The sequence below is a fragment of the Protomyctophum parallelum genome (genome assembly GCF_964188405.1).
Source record: "Protomyctophum parallelum genome assembly, chromosome: 14".
Taxonomy (NCBI): domain Eukaryota; kingdom Metazoa; phylum Chordata; class Actinopteri; order Myctophiformes; family Myctophidae; genus Protomyctophum; species Protomyctophum parallelum.
Window position 1 is genome coordinate 38733728 of NC_139709.1, and position 23439 is coordinate 38757166.

The 23439-nt window shown below is 42.0% G+C and overlaps 2 protein-coding genes across 2 annotated transcripts in view; one reads left to right on the forward strand and one right to left on the reverse strand.

Annotated features, from left to right (window-relative positions):
* The window catches only part of LOC310870026 (cGMP-dependent protein kinase 1-like), a gene marked incomplete at both ends in the record, with an annotated part of 20699 nt that extends 12937 nt beyond the window's left edge, over window positions 1-7762 (reverse strand). The window contains 7 exons of the mRNA XM_083781040.1: window positions 502-579; window positions 1237-1300; window positions 3179-3284; window positions 3507-3620; window positions 3934-4033; window positions 4776-4842; window positions 7404-7762. Coding sequence (XP_083637166.1) covers window positions 502-579; window positions 1237-1300; window positions 3179-3284; window positions 3507-3620; window positions 3934-4033; window positions 4776-4842; window positions 7404-7762 — 888 coding nt within the window. The remainder of the gene's footprint in view (window positions 1-501; window positions 580-1236; window positions 1301-3178; window positions 3285-3506; window positions 3621-3933; window positions 4034-4775; window positions 4843-7403) is intronic.
* A 1806-nt stretch (window positions 7763-9568) lies between these two features.
* On the forward strand, window positions 9569-20901 carry LOC310871308 (uncharacterized protein; the record flags this gene model as incomplete). The annotated part of the gene is made up of 5 exons (XM_083782794.1): window positions 9569-9697; window positions 12159-12938; window positions 16145-16324; window positions 17812-18711; window positions 20894-20901. Exons 1-5 carry the CDS (start codon window positions 9688-9690, stop codon window positions 20899-20901), a joined length of 1878 nt encoding a protein of 625 aa, XP_083638920.1. The 5' UTR covers window positions 9569-9687.
* Window positions 20902-23439: the final 2538 nt, after the last annotated feature.

Genomic DNA, 23439 nt, shown 5'->3' on the forward strand with positions numbered 1-23439 from the left:
CATCATGACACGATACCTACTCTAAAGCTGGAACTTCAGGCGGAGAAGTCCATGCACAAGATGCAAAAGAGTGCGCAGCTGGGGTTTAACACAGGGTGCATGAATCGATTCAGGCGCGACCATGGATGTTAGCACTTACGTCGTCATGTAGTGCCCTAAACAAACATTAAAGTCCATAGACTTGGCTGGCAAACGATTTATGTCATAAACACTAAGCAAACATTAAAAGTCCTGGCAAGGGTGTGGCTCAGCGGTCCAGGCACCTTGGCTCGTAATCCTGTGTGCCACAGGTTCGACTCCCAATCCCAATGTCACCCCCCCATCTCTCTCCCCATTTCCTGTCAGCCCACTTTCTATCTATTCCTCTATACAAAAATAATATAATAAAGGCGAAAGCCTCAAAATAAATACATAAAAAAGTCCATAGAATTGGCTGCCACATGAGGTAATCTTCAAAAGCCATGCAATGCATCATCATTGATGACATCATAATTGTCCTACCTGTCCATCACTGATGATGAAGAAGGTGTCTCCCGTGGCTCCCTGACAGATGATGTAATCCCCATCGTTATAGTGAGTCTGACAGACAGACAGACAGACATACAGACAGACAGACAGAAAGACAGACAGACAAAGTGGCAGGTTGGCTGGGACGGTTTTTGGCGCAAAGTAACCACAGTATATACCGCTAATCAACTTACAAATTACATATAGTATATGTATAACTAGCTCTCAATGATGACGTAAGAAATATGTGGATTAAAGGACCCAATGCCAGGGTGTAATTGGTTTTCGATGGTGACGTAATGACGATATGTTTTAGTGTTGGGAGGATTAAAGGTAATGCTCCTGTGTATACATGTATGTAATCTGGCACCCCTGCCGTATCAGGCACAATTTGCTGGGACGGTGCATACGCATAAAAAGTGGCGGGTTGGCTGGGACGGACAAATTACATATACATATACATAGTATATGTATATGGTTGACAGTTTGTAGCAGTCGAAAGTACTTGCGCGCTCTGCTTGCGCACTAGTTGGCCATTTATGGCCTACTAGTGTGCAACAAGCAAGTATGCACTCGACACAGCTAAAGCATTTTCTTGGTATTTTCCATACAATTTTCTACACATTTTCAACACATTTCTAACTCTGACACACATGTCAAATGATGCATACACTGTCCCTGGTATGTAGGTAAATATAAATAAAATAATATGATTTTAGATGTGAGAACCTCCTCCAACACGTCGGCCAATTTACTGAGAAGATCTTCTGATAACGATTGGAATGTTGGAACACTGGGAGAGAGAGACAGAGAGAGAGAGAGAGAGAGAGAGAGAGAGAGAGAGAGAGAGAGAGAGAGAGAGAGAGAGAGAGACACACACACACAGAGAGGGAGATGTAGATGTAAGTATTATAGCAACTTCATAGACAGCTGCATAATGCATAGGTTACTGTTCAATTAATATTTGTTAATTGACTGATTGAATACTTTATTAGCTGTTTATAGTACAGTGGTTCAAAATACAATGGTGCTAAAAAGATAACACAAAAAGCCCTGTTTCCATCGTGGTCCTGTTTTATCCGAGCTTTGTTTCTCATAATGAAGTTGTTCTCTTTTCCCCCAAATTGTAATAACTAGTCCTTACCCGTTCTGAATATATGAACAGCAAATCATGTTCAGTGTGTGATGTAATAGATCACATTACTGATAGGGGGGGGGAATTGTTTACAGATGGTCTTGGGAAGTTGGGTTGGGCACTAAAGTATAGGCTAATTAAATGCTGTAGTACAATCATAAGTACACCATTGATGTGTGATGTAAATATGGTGGTGATATTCTGCCTATAAATGGAAGTTATTGAATATTTTCAAGTTCGGTGTTGCACTTTGTAGACGGTCCCTAACCGCTCACCGTCTGCTGCCCGTGGAGATATAAGCTATTAAACGGTGAACGCGGAGGTTGGCTTTTTGGGCTTCAAAGCAAGTTGTAGTTTGTTCTTTATATAATCAGGATAAGAATTAGATGTTTTGTGTGATTTAGGAACGTGTCGTTGTCATTGCATCTGTCTGTATGTATTTTGTCATTGTGTTGTTCCGACGGCACGGGATCTGTCTTCGCCAAACGTCTCCATTTGGCCACCCCGAGACCCCGACAGATAAGCATTCCGTTGTGATCGTGCTGTTCAGTGTGTCACGCAGCCACGCTGGGTGCGCGCAGGGCTGTAAGCTGTCGTTGTCAGTGTCCAGGCTTTGAGCGTGCATGTAGCCCATGTGTAATGCACGGCGAAGGAGGTGGTTGAGGAGGGGACGGACAGTGTAGTCGGAGCGGCTGCAGTCCTGGCTGTGTGTCGCTGATCATAAGCCCAGAAACAGTGTCCTCGGAGCGGCTGCAGTCCTGGCTGTGTGTCACTGATCATAAGCCCAGAAACAGTGTCCTCGGAGCGGCTGCAGTCCTGGCTGTGTGTCGCTGGTCATTCACATCCAACACGGATACAGAACAGATGCTCCGACGGGGCTGGGTTTCGCTTCCTACGTCACACTACAAACGGTGACCTATCGAATTATGCGTCCCACACCCCCTCCACAGGCACACAATTCTTCAAGTTACAATTCTCCATGATCGTGTGGTGATGTAAAAACAATATCTGTACAGTAAATATGACAGTTGCGTCGGTAAAATGTAGCCTAGCTGGATTCTGGGAGCGTGCAGATTTTTTTTGGCATGGAGAGATGTGTGCTAATAGTGTGGCTCGGTCGGAGATAGACCACGGACAAATAAACTGGTTTTTATTCACTAATAAATTCATTATTAATCTTATTGGAAAAATGGCTTCGTTAAGACCTCCATATTATTATGGTCAATGCCTGTGTGAAAAGTGGGAGCGATTGGTGCAGGCAATGAGGAGATAAGGTGGTGTTTCTGACATTCAGACATTCAGACATTCAGACATTCGCTCATTTATAGTATGATGATAACATATAGATAGATACATACATAATACACATGTGTCATATGTGAGCAGCAATAGAGCCAGAGGCAGCACGTGCTCCTTCTGCCAACTATTGCCCATGCCCGTATTAAATAAGACTTAAGATGATATTTACCATGCTCTGTACAGTATAGTCACATTTACTGTGCTTTGTAATGTGTATGACTGTATATGTATGGTCACCTGCGTATGAACTCCATGTACTGAGAGTGTTTGATGAGACCAGTCCTCATCATTATGGTCTGGAAACCCTGTCTATCGATCGCCCACAGCCTGATGTCTGTCAGTGCTAGAGAGAGAGACAGAGAGAGAGAGAGAGAGAGAGAGAGAGAGAGAGAGAGAGAGAGAGATAGTATAGTATAGTGTAGTGTAGTATAGTATCGTTCACAAGGAATTGTGATGTTTGCAATGCTATATTTTAGACAGACAGACAGACAGACAGACAGACAGACAGACAGACAGACAGACAGACAGACAGACAGACAGACAGACAGACAGACAGACAGGTTACCAGTGACAGTAGCAGTGCGGGTGCAGTTATAAAGGATGGCCAGCTCTCCAAATACTTTCCCTGGACTGATGGTACACAGCTTCTTCCCTTCCTTTGTTACTTCCACCATGCCCTCTGCATGCACGCACGCACACATGCACGGACGCACACACACACACACACACACACACACACACACACACACACACGCACACACACACACACACACACACACACACACACACACACACACACACACACACACACACACACACACACACACACACACACACACACACACACACACACACACGGAAGAAAGTATACAGTACCTTCAACCAAAGGCATAAATTAAAAAACTGCAACACTGCAGACGACAGCACAATGCATACATGCATCACACTTTGTGAGCTTGTAGATCAGTTATTTTCAGGCCTTTTTTTTTTACCCTCCAGCACGTAGACAGTGGATCCATCGTCTCCCTCCTGGATCACACAGCAGCTCCGGGCCACAGAGGTGGGATGCATGCAGTCCATGATGGTCAGTATCTGGATGGACAAGAAGAAACACTGATGGTCAGCATGTTTATTGTACCAACCTGTCCATGTTCCAGATGTGTATTGTACCAACCTCCATGTTCCAGATGTTTATTGTACCAACCTGTCCATGTTCCAGATGTTTATTGTACCAACCTGTCCATGTTCCAGATGTGTATTGTACCAACCTCCATGTTCCAGATGTTTATTGTACCAACCTGTCCATGTTCCAGATGTTTATTGTACCAACCTGTCCATGTTCCAGATGTTTATTGTACCAACCTGTCCATGTTCCAGATGTTTATTGTACCAACCTGTCCATGTTCCAGATGTTTATTGTACCAACCTCCATGTTCCAGATGTTTATTGTACCAACCTGTCCATGTTCCAGATGTGTATTGTACCAACCTCCATGTTCCAGATGTTTATTGTACCAACCTGTCCATGTTCCAGATGTTTATTGTACCAACCTCCATGTTCCAGATGTTTATTGTACCAACCTGTCCATGTTCCAGATGTGTATTGTACCAACCTCCATGTTCCAGATGTTTATTGTACCAACCTGTCCATGTTCCAGATGTTTATTGTACCAACCTGTCCATGTTCCAGATGTTTATTGTACCAACCTGTCCATGTTCCAGATGTTTATTGTACCAACCTGTCCATGTTCCAGATGTTTATTGTACCAACCTGTCCATGTTCCAGATGTTTATTGTACCAACCTGTCCATGTTCCAGATGTTTATTGTACCAACCTGTCCATGTTCCAGATGTTTCATGAAGTCGTTCTCCAGCAGAGCTCTTTGGATCAGCTCCCTGGACCTGCAGTAAAGATTGTTTAATTAATTTGCACAATTTTCTAAACCAAATAAAATACAATAAATTATAAACATAACAAAAATAGAAACAAACGATAGCTGCAAGCAGATGGGGCCAAGCAATAAGAAAAATCACACCTGTGTGAATTGAGTGGTGCAGGCTGCTCAACTGGCTGGCTGGCTGCAGTTATAGTGCTCAGTGTGAATGGCCACATACATACACATACATACGTACATACATACATACATACATACATACATACATACATACATACATACATACATACATACATAGGAGCAATGCCCTGGCCTCTCTCTCCCCCACCCAGTCACTCTCCACAAACACTCTGCCTCCTACCCCTAACCCTCTCACCCCCAATTCTAACCCTAACCTCAATCCTAGCTTTCTTCACCAGCCACCTCAGAGCATGCACCCGGATCAGAGGCCCCTCTCTAGCGCAGGGACAGGGACGGACCTGGACGGGGCACACACATTACCCTCTCCTCTATGTCTTCCCTCCTCCAACTCTTCTTCTCCCACCATCCAGGCCATCGGCTCCTCTACCATTACAACACTACTCCCATTCATAACCACATTTTCACATACACTCCAACCACTACACCACAAATTTAAACAAAATTTCACTACTACACAACAATCCTACCCCCCATTACAAACACATCAGGTAATTTCGGCACTCAGAAGGAATAGGAACCTGGGAGACCTCCTTGTGCATTCCAAGTTTACCACTACCTCCCAAGCCCCCACAGCCACATACACTCCATTTCAAACCCCGCAAATTCATCAACAACCCCCATAGTCACACTTCCTCCCCCATCACGGATCCCCTGTCTCTGACCACCCCCAATATAGTTTACATCATCACCTGCACACAATGTCATAAACACTACATAGGAGAAACCGGACACACATTAGAAACACGGCTCAAACAACACTTATATCACATCAAACGAGCAGACATACACACAACTCTGTACACACACTTTCAATCCCATCCCATCACTAATCATTTCAGGTCTGGAATGTGGAGTCCGATGGACCAGTGGACAGCGGAAACTCATGGAGCACAGATGGATTCAAAAATTGCAAACTGTAACACCCACTGGTTTAAATGAAAGAAGTTGAATTCTATCCCTTTTATGTTCATTTATCTGCAAACTAAATAAATGGTATCCAGGCCTTGCTGTGAACTTTTACTCTTTTATGGTTTTAGGTTGTTTTATTAAAGGGATTGTGACATAAAAAAAAAGGTTTTGGAATTGTGTTTTTTTTTTTTGGTTTTCTAATCTCAATTGCACCCAAAAAACATGAACTTTTAACATTCAGTAGATTTTCTGTGATCTGGGGTTTTCTGGCTCAAACAGGTGCTCTGATTTGCCGGCAGTAAGTGACATCACTTACTGCAAATCCCATATATGTCAATGGGATTTGCCAGCAGATGTCACTGGTTCACTGTGTTGCCTGTTTTCATTGTAGCTCAAAAGGCCCAAAAAACCCCAAAGAAAACTTCAGACCACAGAAAATCCACTGAATGTTCAAAGTTCAGGTTTTTTGGGTGTAATTGAGGTCATAAAACCTAAAATAAAAAATAAAAATAAAAATAAATGAAAATGAATGTCATAAAACCTTTAATGTCCATTTTTTATATCCATTTTACCATTGGGTTTTAGAGGATATTTTCGGACCATGGTTTAGGTATGCGGTCTAGTCTAACTTGGACTCAGGGGGGTGGACACACACACACACACACACACACACACACACACACACACACACACACACACACACACACACACACACACACACACACACACACACACACACATACACATATACATACCTACATACATACATTTCAGAAGTTTTAGCAGTTTTTAAGGACCCACTTTTAGGCCAGTGCACCAGAGCAAGCTCTTGCCTTTTTTTTTAAACCTCGCTTTTCTCTAGTGTGGATACGCTGGTGTGACTCAGATGATATGGCTGATGAAGATGTAGGTTTTCGTTCCCGTGTCACTCGGCTGATGTGTCATTACTTCTCCCACCATATAGCCTCGGTACCAGGCTTTCATTTTTGTTGGTGCAAAAATTGAAAGCCTGGAGGAATGCATTGGCCGCTCTGGTCTAAAAGTGGGAGTCAACCCTTCCGGGTGGGCGTCGCTCCAAATGATGTGACGTAGCGCTGCACTAGGGGGGAGAGGAGGGGCCGGGGGTGACGGACAGATCGATGAGAACCAATCAGGGCGTGCGCAAATCTCAGCCGCGACCCGCCCCTCTAGACCAGAAACCTAACATGTTAGCTCAGGCTACTCCCACCATAGCTAAATTCTTGGTAAACTGTTGATGACTGTCAGATTTTGGTTCATCTGTGCCTCTTTGTTTGGGGCTGGTTACAGTTTATTTGCTGAGACTGTTCATTCCTCAGCGTTTGACACTAGTGGTTGTTATGGCTCCTTTTCATGTGTTCATGGAGATGGTGGAGGCATATGGACACTCAGGAGACCCACAGTGCGTGCGTGCATGTGTGCGTGCGTGCGTTAACTCACTCTTTGCTCTTGCTGTAGCAGGTCAGAGTGACATGGGTGAGCTGTGACGGGTCCAGTGCAGTGGGTTCTGCTGAGATGGCTTGTCTCTTTGTACGCTGTGGTTCATCTTGTACTGCTGGGGACTGCCCTTGTGCGTCCCCAAAGGTGGCAGGTTTCTGAGCATCTCCGCCGTGTCTGTCCATCTCCGTCCGCAGCTGTCTGATCAGGTCGTCCTTGGTGACCAGCTCCGTCCGCATCTGTCCGATCAGGTCATCCTTGGTGTCCAGCTCCAGCTCCAGTTCATCTATGAGGACGTCCCTCTGTCTCAGCTCCTCTATCTTCAACTGCAAGGCCTGCTGGAGGGCTCTGAGGGTTCCCATGCTGTTAACACACAACATATACTGTACACAACACAGAGCTCTGAGGGTTTCCATATGATGTTAACACACAACATACAACACAGAGCTCTGAGGGCATCCACGCACTGACGCAGCTACGCCCAAATATGGAGTCAATTGTTTAACCTCGATCTCAATGTGTCGTGATGGCTTCAGCAAGCAGCAGCAGAGAGAGAGAGAGAGAGAGAGAGAGAGAGAGAGAGAGATTCTATAGTCACTTCTCCATACTCACACTATACTGACTATAGGTATCAGATACAGTCCACAGATGATGCCAGCTACGTTCTCATTTGTTCTCCAATATGGTCTATTGAATTCACACCGCTGTGATGAATGCACTGAAATTATAATTATAAACTAACTTGTGAGATTAACCTGGATGTCTGTCTACCAACCAGCACCGATAGGCTATGGTCACTGTCAAGTGTCATGTTGGGTCTTAGCTAGAGTCCAGTGAAATCGAAGAGAACAGCTGAGTTTGACAGCATGGCAGGTTGAGTGTTTTGTATAGAGAGAGAGAATTTAAACAATCAAGCATGCAGTGAAAATACAGATCTACATGCTCGCAACGCATGACATGGCAATGTGAGCTTGTAGATTTGTTCGTCCACATGAAAATGTGTTTTTTTGCTCCAAAAATGATCACTTTTTAGAACACCAGCCACAGTGGCTAAAATAATACTAAGACAGACAGACAGACAGACAGACAGACAGACAGACAGACAGACAGACAGACAGACAGACAGACAGACAGACAGACAGACAGACAGACAGACAGACAGACAGACAGACAGACAGACAGACAAATAATAATAATAATAATAATAATAATAATATTACATTTAGCTTAAATCTTGCTTATATATAGGCCTGTACCTTTAACTCTATAGTATGAGAAGACTGATGTAAACAAGTCTTATGTGTTTTTATTTATTTTTATCCTTGTAACAGTTTTTATATTAGTTTTATTATTATTATGCAATTATTATTATATTTTGATGAATTGAACAATGTGGACCCTGCTGTAAACAAGTGTAATGCTTAATTGGGTCGTCCACTCACAGTTAACAGTCTTTGTATTGAGTTTGTGCTTGAAATGTACTGTAATTCTGCAAACTGTTAATAAATATTTCAATCAATCAATCAATTCAAAAGACCTGTAGTGCAGTGTAGGGCAGGCCTACCTTTGTTTGAACTTTATAGGCCTACCCATTCTACAAACTGTGAATAACACTTCAATCAATCTGATAGCAATTATTTGGGATAATGACAATTATTTATAGTAGGCCTATCAGTATCAGTCAATCAGAAATAGCAAAACGATAAAAAAAATAAAAAAGAAGTATAGGCCTAATAATATTATCTAGAATGCGCCACATTGTGAGCTTAGATGGTCAATCCCTTGACAGCTAACCCTCTTGAGCACGGTCTATCTTTTGATTTGCTTCAGTTAAAATGCCCAATTGAAATTGAACCAGAATGCCTTTGTGTCAACGCAGCTTTCTAGTACCCGCGCGAATGAAACATTGCGATCCGGTCTAGTCTAGAGCCCGCCTCACGTATCCGGTAACACCAACACATGCATGATGCGCGCACCGTTTCCGTATCCGCTCTATGCCCAGGCAGTGGGCACTGGGCAGAAGCTTGCAAAGAAAACGGATCTGTTCTGAATTCTATTGTGAAAGTTCAGACAGGAAGTGTTATGTGTTGTTATTGTGTTTAACTCAATGCTTTGCTTTAACGTTTCTGTTGACAGGCTGCAGCCACGACTGTAAAGACAAACATGGTGTTAAATCAGAGCAGAAACGGAGCAGAGCAGACTAGCCTTCATCTCACGGAGTGTTCATCAAAAGCTGCTGCTGCTCTTTAGGATAAAAAAAAAAGTCAACAACAGAGTTGTAGCAGCGATGGAACTCGGTATGTGCTGTTTGATTATTTGATTTGATGTGGTAGTTTAGCCCGTTAGCTTAGCTGGTTAGCTTAACGGTAAATAGACACAATGGATGGACCGTCGGACATTAGGGACCCTTCTGTCATTCCGAGGCCTGGAAGGGGTCTGTCCATTAATTGTTCCCACCTGACCTGACCCATTACAAATCGTCCGGGGGACCGAAATCCCGTTAAGCTTGGTTAACACTTTGTTGCGCTCCGATCTGCAAGCTCACAACGTCGACTTGTGAGCTTGTGCATCAGATCTTTTCATTGCATGATACGGGCGCGCAACATGCGTATTAAATCACCCCAGGTAGTCCAACGACCCGTTATGCCAAAACACATAATTGTTCCAAAATACACTGGGTTTATTACACGGACTATAGTTAATAAGGTATTCACTATTCAATCAAAGTTTCTAAATCACAAACGAGGATAAACACCAGAAACAATATTATTAGTAGCCTACTATAACCAGAATGTTTGCCCCAGAATAGGGCAGTGCATGGGTTCATGTGGTGTTCGGTGTTGTTGTAATACTCATGGTTGATGGTAGGCGGGTGAGGTTCCAAACGGGGCTAGGTTGATGGTACTATGGCTTCTATAGGCCCATATGTGACCCCAGTCCCCAACGCCCATTGTAGCTCCAAGATGAGGTCCCACCGTGAGAGCCTTCAGCCGGGTTTCAGAACCAGTGCATGGTTTCCACTAGGAACGTTGCTTACTCTTTTCTGCACATCGTACAAGTTACCCGATACTTGGATTTTCTTGTCTGCAACTAAAGTAAAATTAGGCTACTTTTGCTAATTATCGGACCTTTACTTTTAAGATACGATGTGCAGAATAGGGTAAGCAAGTTGAGCAACGTTCTAGTGGAAACCATCAAACCATGCGCTGGTTCTGAAAGCGACTAAGGCTCTCATGGTGGGACCTCATCTCGGAGCTAATGAGTGTAGGGACTGAGGCTACGTTAGTCCAACATGCCAATAGTCCAACGTACGTGGCCGGTTAAGACTCACCTGTGGCTCCGACATGCGTTGGAGTCATGTCAGGTATTCAGGTACATTCAGGTACACCAACTCTTCGTTGGTGCCCACTCTGTATCCAATATCTAGCAGCATGTCCAAGGGGTGTACTTGTAGGCTACGTCAAGCCATCTCACACTACAGAAAGCAGTGTTGAATTGGAAACAAAACCGGGAAATCATCTGTGTCATTTTAGATTTGATGGCTATTCAAAAATAGCAGATATACCTGTGCAAGCTTGCAGCTTGTACACTAGTGCCTTATAGGAGCGGCATCAGGTCCTAATGGGCAAACCGTATACCGCCTCATTCTCTGAACCAGCAAACGTCATATTATTAGACAGTAAGCCTTCAGTGGCATCACACTGTCAACAGCCTGCAACTCTCCTACGAAGTTGCAGTTTAGATACATATGTGATTTATGGATGGTTGAGCACTCCTCCTATGTCTGTTTTGTTTGTTGAGGGTGTTCCATGGTGTAACAAAACAAAAGTAATTAAAATATACATCTTTTACTAACTGCTTGCATCGCTTAGGGCTGTGTTTTGCCAAGTGTAATGCTTTATTGGGTTGTCCACTCACAGTCTTTGTATTGAGTTGTGCTTGAAATGTACTGTAATTCTGCAAACTGTTAATAAATATTTCAATCAATCAATCAATCAATCAAAACGTGGCGATATAATACGGTCACAGTTCAATATAGTTTGATATTGTGTGCAAGGCAATATATTGTGATTTAATGTTTAATCTATGTATATGTATACAATTTGCTCCATAGTAAGCTATTCAGGGAAGCCTTCATTCAGTTAAAGTACTGACCCATAACATTGCAAATTAAATAAAGTATTAACTAAACAACAATGTTATGAGTCATGAGTTAGAAATGTATACAAACTGCATCGTTTAATCCTTCTCCTGATGTTAATAAAGAAATAAGTTTGAAAACTCACCAGTGATGCATTCCACATACTGAGACTCTGACTCACTCTTGAAGCGGTCTCTAGCCTTCAAAGCAAAGTTCAGTGACTCCTTATACTCCTGGAGATAAAAATAAACCTTGGAGGCCACCAGGGCATCAAGCACATGGAGAGGAAATTAAGTTTTCTCAGACAGGGCCTTGACCTTATTTACAAAATCTGGGGTAGACCTACAGTAATGTTGCTTATGAGCTGTTTGGAGTGTTTACTATTGGCTTTGAGAACGGTGTTTCTGCTTAGGGGATTTCTGTAGTTTACAGTTAAAGTGCATAGACTTGGCTGTCACATGGTTTACATAAGTAATCTAATAAAAAACATTAAAGCCTGTAGACTTGGCTGCCACATGATGTAATCTTCAAAAGCCATGAATTGGAGGGGCTAGCACCCCTCAACACATACAATGTCAAATATTTAATAGTTGTATTTTGTTTTCTCTTTTACCTAGATTTCCTGCACTCCCCTGTGTGTAAAGAGGAGGTTTCCTCTGAACAACCGGAGAGGAGCCCCAGTATGATCCAGGAGGAACCAGAACCTCCACAGAATAATGAGGAACTAGGGGAGTTACTTCAAATACCTGATGGGTCTACAATGGCATTACTAGCAGTGAAAAGTGAAACTGTTGAAAACAGAGACACAGAGCCTGTAGCCAGCACCTCAACTGAACACATGAAAACTCAAGCTTATGTCAAGTACTGGGTAGCATTACAACAAACTAGTGATGACCAGCTCCTCTCTTCAAACTGTTCTGAATCTGACACTGAAGACAGTGAGTGGGAGGAGACCAGGAAAGATCAGTCAACTTTAAACACACTGAAATCACGCAAGACACATGTGGATGGGAAAAACATTTCTTTGAACAACAAGCTGTCCCAGGACAAGGAATTATCACAACAAACAGGTTTTAGCTGTACAGATTGTGGCAAAGGCTTTAATTGTAAGGGAACTCTAAAGAGACACATGAGGATTCATACCGGGGAAAAACCCTTTAGTTGCAAAGTTTGTGAAAAGAGCTTCAATCGAAATGTTACTCTTAAGGTCCACATGAGGATTCATACAGGGGAAAACCCCTTTACTTGCCCAGTTTGTGAAAGAACCTTCAAACATAATTATACTTTGAAGACACACATGAGAACTCATACTGGGGAGAAACCGTTTACTTGTACAGTTTGTGAAAGAACCTTCAATCATAAGGTTACTATGAAGAGGCATATGAGGACTCATACAGGTGAGAAATGCTTTCATGATAATGCATATCTTAACCCATTCTGGGCGGGAACACCCATTTTGGTGTTAGCACTATGTTATGCTATATGATGACTTTTTATAAAAAAAAATGGATGGGCTGTAGTTTGTTTGGATCACATGATTTACGGTTGTATTCTTCTCAAGGAAGCTTTGAGAAGGAAAAGCAATGGTCACGTGACACTTTCATGGACAGTTCAATGAATACATGGCAGTCAATGGAGCCGGCTGGACCAGCTCATAACAAACATTATTTATGAAGAATTGAGATTTGTCATATAATCGGTTCAGGGATATATAAAAGAAGACATATCACAGGTTGTTTTCTAATCACTTGCTTTTCGATGTGCACAGTATATAATTTTATTTGAGGATCTAAACGGCAGCAGGTACCGTTTCTGTCTCGGAGGTATAGCAAGATTTGACTGACAGACAGGAAACGGTGGGAAGTCTCGCGATACTTGGTACGTTCAGAAAGGTGCTTTGTGCTCTTTAGATACCATATCTCTATAAAATGACACAGTGTACACATCGAAAAGTAACAGAGCAGACAATAATGTGAAGCGATTACTTTACAAAAGGTCTAGTCATTCAGAAATAGTGTTCACTGAGCTCTCATTGACTCCAGTGCATTCTGCCGAACTTCCGGGTGTCGTTTGGCTCCTATGAAAGCCTCCATGAAAGTGTCATGACGGAGCCCAGTCACGTGACCATTTCCTTTCCTTCTCAAAGCTTCCTTGATTCTTCTCAGGAAGTCATAGCATCATTCACAGGTTGGTGAAGAGCGCCCTCTAGCGTAATCACTGAACAGGAAATGATGTAATTTTACGTCAATGGCAGTCAATGTTAGTTTTAAGCATAGTTGATTAATATTGTTAATCGCTATTATTTTTGCCACAATAATCGTGACGTGTTATTTTAGTATTGTCCCTAAATCTGATGTGTGCATGAACAAATTATGAGACTTTTCCTTACTTTCTGAAACGTATATGGGAAAAATGTATGGGAAATTATTTTCCGGGCCACTCACCTGGGGTGGGACTGACGCTGCTACGACTAGCTACATACTTTCATACATACATTGATTTATGCTCCTTGCGTCTATATCTTAAGTATCAATCAAATCAATGACAATTGTGCACTGCTGTGCGTAACCCTACTACAACTAAGCAGTGAACATTAATGATGTAGTGTTTAACAAGGTCAGCAGCCCACAGCGCACATGAAACACACCCGATGTTTCAAAAACGTTCCCTCACACACATATCATCTTTTCAACATATTAAACAAATGCAAAGTTAAATGACATTGGATAGCTGATGTGGAGCCAAACGTTTACTTTTGCCGTTTTAATATTTAAATGTTATGATGAAAGGCTCCACCGTGCAGCCGTTTGTGCTCACCTCGACAATCGCCATATCTGTGGGTATGAAATCAGCTGCTCCGCGCACCGGAGGTTTATTTGTGCAATTGCGCTGCGGGAGGGGAAAAGGATGGGATGGGATTGGATTATTTATTCGGGCATTTCATTAATTAATGTGGGTCAAAAAATACGGTAATGACTAGTTGATACTCCGCGAGTCATTGAGCTTGAGTCCGAGTCGAGTCTGGAGACTTTGAGGGGCCTAGTGGCGACTTGAGTAGGAGTCTTTAACTTGAGTCGCCATCTCTGTAAATTTGAGATATTAATGCTGTCCGATTTGTGTAGTTAATTGCGTGATTCATTGAATAATAATCACATTCGCATTGTGTGTGTTGTACGGAGCAGGATCCATCCAAATGTATTATTTATTATGATACTATATTGTATCTCCTGAATGAACTGTCTGGTGCTGGGACTCTGGTGCAACGCACAGGTCCTCGCTCTACTCCTGGTGAGAGCAGGAGTGGACCTGGTGAGACGTAGGAGGAGCCCGGACAGGAGACAACCCACAGACAACCCACAGAGTCCCTCCATTTGCCAGAAGTGTACCTCCCAGCCCTGGCAGAGTAGTTCTGGAGTAGTTCCAACGGATTGTGTGCCCCTGGTTTTTCTCTAGTGGGACTGATTGAGGCTAGCTACTGGGACGTAAGTCGGGACTTGATCACTCCCGGCTGGGTCGCCTGAGTGAGGGGTATGATGTTGCGAGACCCAAAACCCCGTTGACCTCAGGATACATCACTGAGGATACGTCCCAAGTGCATCCATGCAATGTTTTTTGTTATATATATCCAATACATTATGAAACCAATGTTATTCATTTAATTGTCTTAAATTATATCCTCTGGCGTTTGGTGTACACGCACGCACACAATCCGCCACTCCCGAACTACTCTGCCGGGACTGGGAGGTAGACCAATCTGGCTCGTGGAAGGACTAGGCTCTGGGTTGACTCCTGTTCGGGCCCCTCCTACGTCTCACCAGGACCTGTGCCAGTCTCCCAGCACTCCCAGACTCCCAGCACTTCTGACACTTCATTCAGGAGTGGCAGATTCTTGAGCCGCAATGGTTCTGCATGCTCCACCTGGGCAACAGTGGTGCTTCAGGCTCCACTTGCAGCTTGAATGGCCCTCCTAAAGGCCTCACCGTGGATTGTATCTAAATGTAATGCCTCAACTCCTACAATTCCAAATGCTTGTCAGGGTGGGGGTTAAAATATGATAAATTGCCATGGTACTGCTAGTTGCCATGGTACTGCTAGTTGAATTGGTTGATTAGAACATAACAGGTGGTGGTAACAGCAAGATGAGTGAGCACTGTATGATCTCATTGATGTGTGCTGACTGTATTTTTAAATGTATCCATGCCCATTTTATGGCCACATAAAGACACATTTTCCGTGGCTGTGTGTATAGGCCCTAAACATGGATTGTGTGCAGTATTGTATTACTTAATTTAAAGACCACAGAAACCTTCTCTCTTTGTGTCGGCCACGGTTGGTGCTGAGAAAAGTGCTCTTTATCTCTTGCACAATAAAATGAAGGATTCATACTTCCATAGCATTATTTTAATATGCTCATGTACTGTAATGGTTTAGATACAATGCCAGACTACGGGCTACAGGTGCCCAGAGTCTATTTGAACCTTAATTTTCGAAAAAATGTGCCAAAATGTTATACGTTTTACCCAAATCTCCAAATTGTGTGCTTTTGTCTGTCAATTACAATAATATAATATTTGAATTTCCTTTTCATTGACGTGTCTGCCAGAGGTGGACGGTCCTGAAAAGAACCCCTTCGGTCCTGCGCCCGACACCTCTTCCACCCAGTCAGACCCCGGAGAGGACAGCTCTGTTGCCGGAGACAAAAAGCAGCAACAGCCCCACTGTGATGGAGATGCCATTAGGAAGACCCACACCACTGCTACACTGCAGGGTGTGTACACTGAAGGTGACTTTGTTAAGCACTTTAGCTCTAGCATCCCTATTCTGAGGGTGACATTGAACGGTCGCTCCCAAACCTACTCGAACCCGGGCAATACTAGGTTTTCCTAAACCTAACCTCAGTAAAACTATACCATATTCCTACATGTAGGGTGTTGGTTTTGCATCTCTTTTAGCGCCACCTGGTGGTCACCAGTTTAGGCTCTGAGTGCCAATTCTCCCATTATAAAGAAAGAAAGAATTTGTAATTCTATTATGCATGTAATGTGCATGTCATCACCTGTACACCAGATTAGAGGAATTTTCAAAATATGTTTTTTTGAATTCCCAAGGGAGAGACGTCTTAACGCCCGTGGCATCCATTACAAAGACGTCAATCAGACGTCTTGACGTTTTTGGGTACTAAACTAAACAGGCTTGTGGGAGGTACACTATCATGATGAATAACATAATAATAATGATACCACTCACAACCTTTAATGCACACTGTAAATAAGGACAATAAAGAGTTTTAAAAGTTATGTAAAGTGTCTTGTGTCATGAATGAAGTTCTCATTTTCAAAGTCCTTTTTTCTGTTGGCCTTTTTCCAATTTTGGCATTTAGCAGACACTCTTAATCCAGAGTGAATTACAGTAAACAAGGCATTGATTTAAGTTTTGACTTCAGTTTATTGGCTTACAAGACATATGTCTTAGACATGTCATAGACATCGAGATCCTTGTTACTGAACAATTAGTCGATCTTGCGTGGCCAGACTGCCTCTCACAATTTTCAAATGCTTCCGTCATGCAGTCTGAAGCAACAGAAGCTGAGTAAAATATAAAGCGGAAGTGGAGCCTCCTCCCCACTTCTGTTTCATCTTTACAGTCGCACAACTTTATCCTAATATAAACAGAAATCACCTACGCACATATTATCTTGTTAAGATTATTATTCTTTTTTTTTTGGAAAACGGAAATGGCAGCTTCCTTACTTGGATTTCGGGAGGTGTAGTTCCAACACTTATTTTAACAAAAGAAAATCACTTACCCTACCTTAAACCACTCATTTTCAACATTAAACTGTCATTAATATACCTTAGAGTTGTGTGGAAATAATAAAGTCCCCCCCTTCTGTGAAGCCTAGAACTGGAAGTCTAGAACTTGGGGTCATGTGATCAGTGACATCACAAATATGTACTCTAGCATGCAAAGTAAACTTTGTGATGTCACTGATCACATGACAAGACATTTGTTATCTAAAATGTGCCTTTTTTATTATGTTTTACCAATTTGGAACGTAAACAGGGAAACACTAAGAATGATCAGAGTCAATAACATGCTTACAATACCATACAATGACATTAAATTTATTTGATGAATGAGGATAGATTTGAGCTTGTATTTACAGCAGAGTTACTTCAACTATAACAGCTACAAAAGAGAGTAAACATTGCATGGAAAAGTTAAAGTTCAAATCTTAAAAAAGGTTCTCTCATGTAATCTTTTATCTAGACTTCCTGCACCTTCCTTTGTGTAAAGAGGAGGTTTCCCTTGAGGAGAAGAGAAGTTCCAGTCACGTCCAGGATGAACCAGAGCCCCCACAGATTAAAGATGAACGGGAGGAGGTACTTCAAAGACCAGACGAGGGTGATGGGTCAACATCGACATTACTAGCAGTGAAAAGTGAAGATGATGATGAAAACAGAGACACAGAGCCTGTAGCCAGCACCTCAACTGAACACATGAAATCACAGGCTGGTGTAGAGGTCTGTGGAGCATCTGATGACCAGCTCCTCTCTTCGCACTGTTCTGAATCTGACACTGAAATAGTAGATGGTAATGTGTGGGAAACCAGGGAAGGTCTGTCTGCTTTAGACACACAAAATGTGGAAGGACAAAGATGGTCTTTCAGCAGTGAGCTGTCCCAGGACTTGACGTCATCAAAACAAACTGATGCCATAGGGAGAGACACAGTGATGAATCACTTTGGTTGTACAGTCTGTAGCAAAAGCTTTAATCGTAAGGGAAATCTGAAGGCACATATGAGGATTCACATGGGAGAAACCCCTTTTTCTTGTACAGTTTGTGGTAAAGGCTTTTGTCAAAATGCTAACCTTGTGAAACACATGAGGAGTCATACAGGGGAAAAACCCTTTTTCTGTACAGTTTGTGAACAAAGATTCACTCAAAAAGATAGTCTTAAGACTCACATGAGGATTCATACAGGGGAAAAACCCTTTACGTGTACAATATGTGGTAAAGGCTTTGGTCATAATGCAAATATGAAGACACACATGAAGACACATACAGGGGAAAAGCCCTTTAGTTGTACAGTTTGTGAACAAAGATTCACTCAAAATGATAGTTTGAAGACGCACATGAGGACTCATACAGGGGAAAAACCCTATAGTTGTACATCTTGTGAGCAAAGATTCAGTCGTAATGATCATCTAAAGATGCACATGAGGATACATACAGGGGAAACCCCCTTTACTTGTACAGTTTGTAGCAAGGGTTTTGGTCAAATGAGTGATCTGAAAAGACATATGAGGCATCACACAGGTGAAAAGCCATTTACTTGTACAATTTGTGGCAAAGGCTGTAGTCAAATGAGTGACTTAAAAAAACATGTAAGGACTCATACAGGGGAAAAGCCCTTCACTTGTTCATTTTGTGAAAAAGGCTTTAGTCAAGTAGGTGATCTAAAATCACACATAAGAATTCACACAGGGGAAAAACCCTTTACTTGTACAGTTTGTGGTAAAAGCTGTAGTAAAATGAATAATCTAAAACAACACATGAGGACTCATACCGATGAAAAATGATGAAATAAATACACTTTAGTTGTATAATCTATAGCAGGGGTCTGCAACCTTTTTTAAATGAAGTGCCATGTTTTTATTTTCTAGATCGTCAGTGTGCCATATCAACATTAATTAATTTTAATTACACCACAGGAAAAATTCCAACATATTTTGCTTGTCAACACATTTTTAAATATTTTCTTTCACGTTGTTATAATGATCATTAGACTCAGGGCAGAGTTCAGTTTTAATGAATGTAGAATGCAGGATGTAATTTACACACTAATGTGAGGGACTTCATTTATTTGACTGCATTTTTTTTTAAAGTTTATTTAAAACCAAAAATACTCTCTCACACACTTGCCAGTGTGCCAGTGATCACCCTCCTTTGTGCCAATGTTGGCACTGGTGCCTAAGGTTGCCTACCCCTGATCTATAGTAAAGGCTTAACTCAAATGGGTAAAACAAAATCACATCCAGTTGCTATGTATTAACTAAAGTACATTTTGAACAGGAGACAAACGTCTCAAAATATACATATATACAAAGTAAAACAATTTCGGGATTGTTTAAACAAAGCTAATGTAGGTCGCTGAGGACATCAGGCTTTTTTGCCATTCATAAATCGGTTACATACATTAGAATAAAACATCATTCATTTCTACTGTCAATAGCAAGCACCCAATACATCATTTGCGTGGCACCGGGGAAACGACTATGCCCAGATATCCTATTGCGGGATTAAATTAATTTGATTTGTTTTTTTAGTATTTAGAATGAATAATCCAATTAGTCAAAATGTAAGGAAGTGACCAGGCATAGTACCTTTTTGGGCCACGGGCGTCGCCAATATCCCAATGCCATTCACAGAAACGGAGACATACAGTTACATGAGTTACATTCCTCATTCATGCCCAAAGGAAAAATAGTTTTTAACAGTATATCCAGTAGCATTCCCTTTGTAAAAGTGCAGGTGCCACCTCTGCGGTTGAGCCATATCTTCTCAATGCCTATACATTTTAAGTCTTCAACTTTGTGGCCAAGTTCACAGAAGTGGCGTGCCATGGGTGACATGGGTGAAAGATCTTATTCAATACTATTAATTACTATTATTAATAATTGCTAGTCACATTGTTGATTGCTAACAGAGACTTTATTACACAGTTCCAATCTGTGATCACCCACCCCCACCGGGTGTGATGTGAGGTAATTAGCAGTGATTGTGTGCACCTGCACTATGTCACCACTCCTTTAAAAGGAACTTGCAATTCAGTCACTCTCCACACTGATGAAGGCTGAATAGCTGAAACGTTTGTCTCCTGTTCAAAATGTTCTCATCATATAGTGGCTTTTATGGAAATTGCTCTCAGGAACAGCTCAACTGATTTGGTTGTATGCGTGATGTCATCTGTATCACTCTACTTTGTATAATTACAAATTTGCATTTCCACTTTGTTTACAATGTCCGCCAATGTTGATTTTCCAAGCTGGCATGGAATGGATCAAGCCTAGCTAGGTTTATCTAGCATCAGTATTATAATGACTAAAATATTTAATAATTTGCTGGACCACATCAGGACATTGTGGTACTGTAGCTAAAACTGCTTCAGAAGCCAGAAAGAACATGCACTGGTTATATCAGAGAGGTGATTTAGGCTCAAACTATTTGAAATACGTTTGAGGGACATAAACAATATATTAAATATTAAAACCGTTTTAAAATGCATGTAGTTACTTTAAGTGTCTTTTTAGTTGGTGCATGTGTGAGAGCTGTGACGTTTGTGTTTCAGATTTGTAATGCAATAGAGCGCCGCAGTCCCACCCCCTCAAGAATTCCCTGTTGATTTTCCTCATAGACTTTTCAAAAAGTATTTATTTAAAGATGTTTACTCCGCGGACAAAGCCAACTCGAGTTGTGACAAATCATGACAATAATAAACACAATGTTTTGGGACGATCAAATAATTAGAAAGAAGAAAAAAAGGCATGATACAACACTTTGTTTAGTTTTTCTTGTTCTTTCTTTCATGATTTGTCACAACTCGAGTTGGCTTTGTCCGCGGCGTAAACGTCTTTAAATATTTTATTATTTTTACTTTTATTTTTAAGTTTTTATTTAAAGACCCTTTAAGCGTCGTACAAAGCCAACTCGAGTCGTGACAAATCATGACAATAAACACAATATTTTGGACTAAACAAATAATTACAAAGAAGAAAAACAAGAAAAGAAGTGTTGTAACCTGCCGTTTTCTTCTTCTTTCTAATTATTTGTTCGGCCCGTTTGTTGTCATGATTTCTCACAACTCGAGTTGGCTTTGTACGACGCTTAAAAGGTCTTTAAATAAACACTTTTTGAAATGTCTATTAGGAAAATTAACGGGGAATCATTTCCTGGGCCCTTGTAGGTGGCGGGACTGCAACGCTCTTTTGACCTGTACTTTCATTGAACTGTAGGCCTATTATAGCTACCCATTCTACAAACTGTTAATTTTCAATCAATCAATCAATGAAATTGTATCTATTTATGCATCTATATATGTGTGTGTGTGTGTGTGTGTGTGTGTGTGTGTGTGTGTGTGTGTGTGTGTGTGTGTGTGTGTGTGTGTGCGCGCGTGCGTGCGTGCGTGTGTGTGTGTACACACACACACACACACACACACACACACACACACACACTGTGTACACGTACTGTGCACAGTATACACACACACTGTGTAGGCTATAATGTATGTACACACTGTGTATAATGTATGTAGACTATATGCATTTATAAATTCATTCATTCATTCTTTCATTCATTCATTCTTTCATTCATTCATTCATTCATTTATTTTAAACCCAATAGGTAAAGGCTTGATTGATTGATTGATTGAAATATTTATTAACAGTTTGTAGAATTTACAGTACATTTTAAGCACAAACTCAATACAAAGACTGTTAACTGTGAGTGGACGACCCAATTAAGCATTACACTTGTTTACAACAGGGTCCACATTGTTCAATTCATCAAAACATTTAGAGACATACAAATAGACACTTCTATGTATAGCTAAAGAACAGAACAGGAATTCATCATATAGGAAGCAAAAAGGGAAAAGATACATATACAGTGAGGGGAAATGGGGTGGGGGGGGGGGGGGATTCAGATTTTACAGAGGCCAGTTTCGAATTGCAGCCATCCGTAGGTGCCCTTTGAGAGCGGTTTTGAAGGAGTCAAGGGATTCACATGTCTTAATGACTGTTGGTAGGGCGTTCCACATTTTGGTGGCATAAAGCGAAAATAATTTAGTCCCTTGTTTGTGCCGAATCTGGGATGTACATGGTTTGTTGTACTCCCTCTGGTGTTGTGGGTGTGGACTTCGTTTACACTAAGGAAGTATTTAGACAGGTACATGGGTATCTTGGTGGTGTATCGAATCTTGTGGACCAGACCCATTGCAAGATGCTGTACTCTGTCGTCGACCCTAAGCCATCCCAGCCTGTCAAAGTGGGCAGGGGTGAGGTGGGTTCGGGGGGTGAGGCCAAGTAGGAGCCTGACCAGTTTGTTTTGGGAGGTCTGGAGCCTTGTTTTAAGGGCCTTTGAGGTGCTGTGGTACCAAGAGGTGGATGCATAGTCAAAGAAACCTTGTACGAGGGCTCCTGTTAAGGTCTTCAAGGTGTTTTTGCTGACCAGTGAGGAGATCCTGTAAAGGAATCTTGTTCTTTGATTAACTTTTTTGATTACGTTGGTGGCCATCTTATCACCGGAAAGATTGGCCTCCAGGATGGAACCTAGGTAGGTAATTTGATCTTTTCGTGTGATAATATTGTCACCCACTCTAACCAAGAAGCCATCTGCCTTGCTGAGATTACTATTTGATCCGAAGAGGATGGATTCAGTTTTTCCCAGGTGTAAGGATAGTTTGTTATCAGCGAGCCAGGTGCAGATTCTACCGAGTTCAGAGCTGAGGGTCTTTTCAACCTGCAGTTTGTTCCTGTCCGAGACCAGCAGTGCTGAGTCATCTGCGAACAGGAACAAGTTGCAGTCACAAGCTGAAGTCATGTCGTTAACATATATTAGGAACAGTAAAGGCCCTAGTATGCTTCCTTGTGGGACGCCACAGCTCACTGGGAGGGGAGGGGACAGTGTTCCGTTCACCTCCACCATCTGTTCTCTCCCCTCCAGGTAGGATTGCATCCAGCTCACTGATGTGCTATCAAAACCAATAGCTTTAAGCTTGTTAACCAGTATGGAGTGGTTCACGGTGTCAAAAGCCTTTTGGAGGTCCAGCATGACCATGCCGCAGTATTTTCCAGCGTCCACCTCGTGTTTGATGTGGTCGCTCAAATAGAGGAG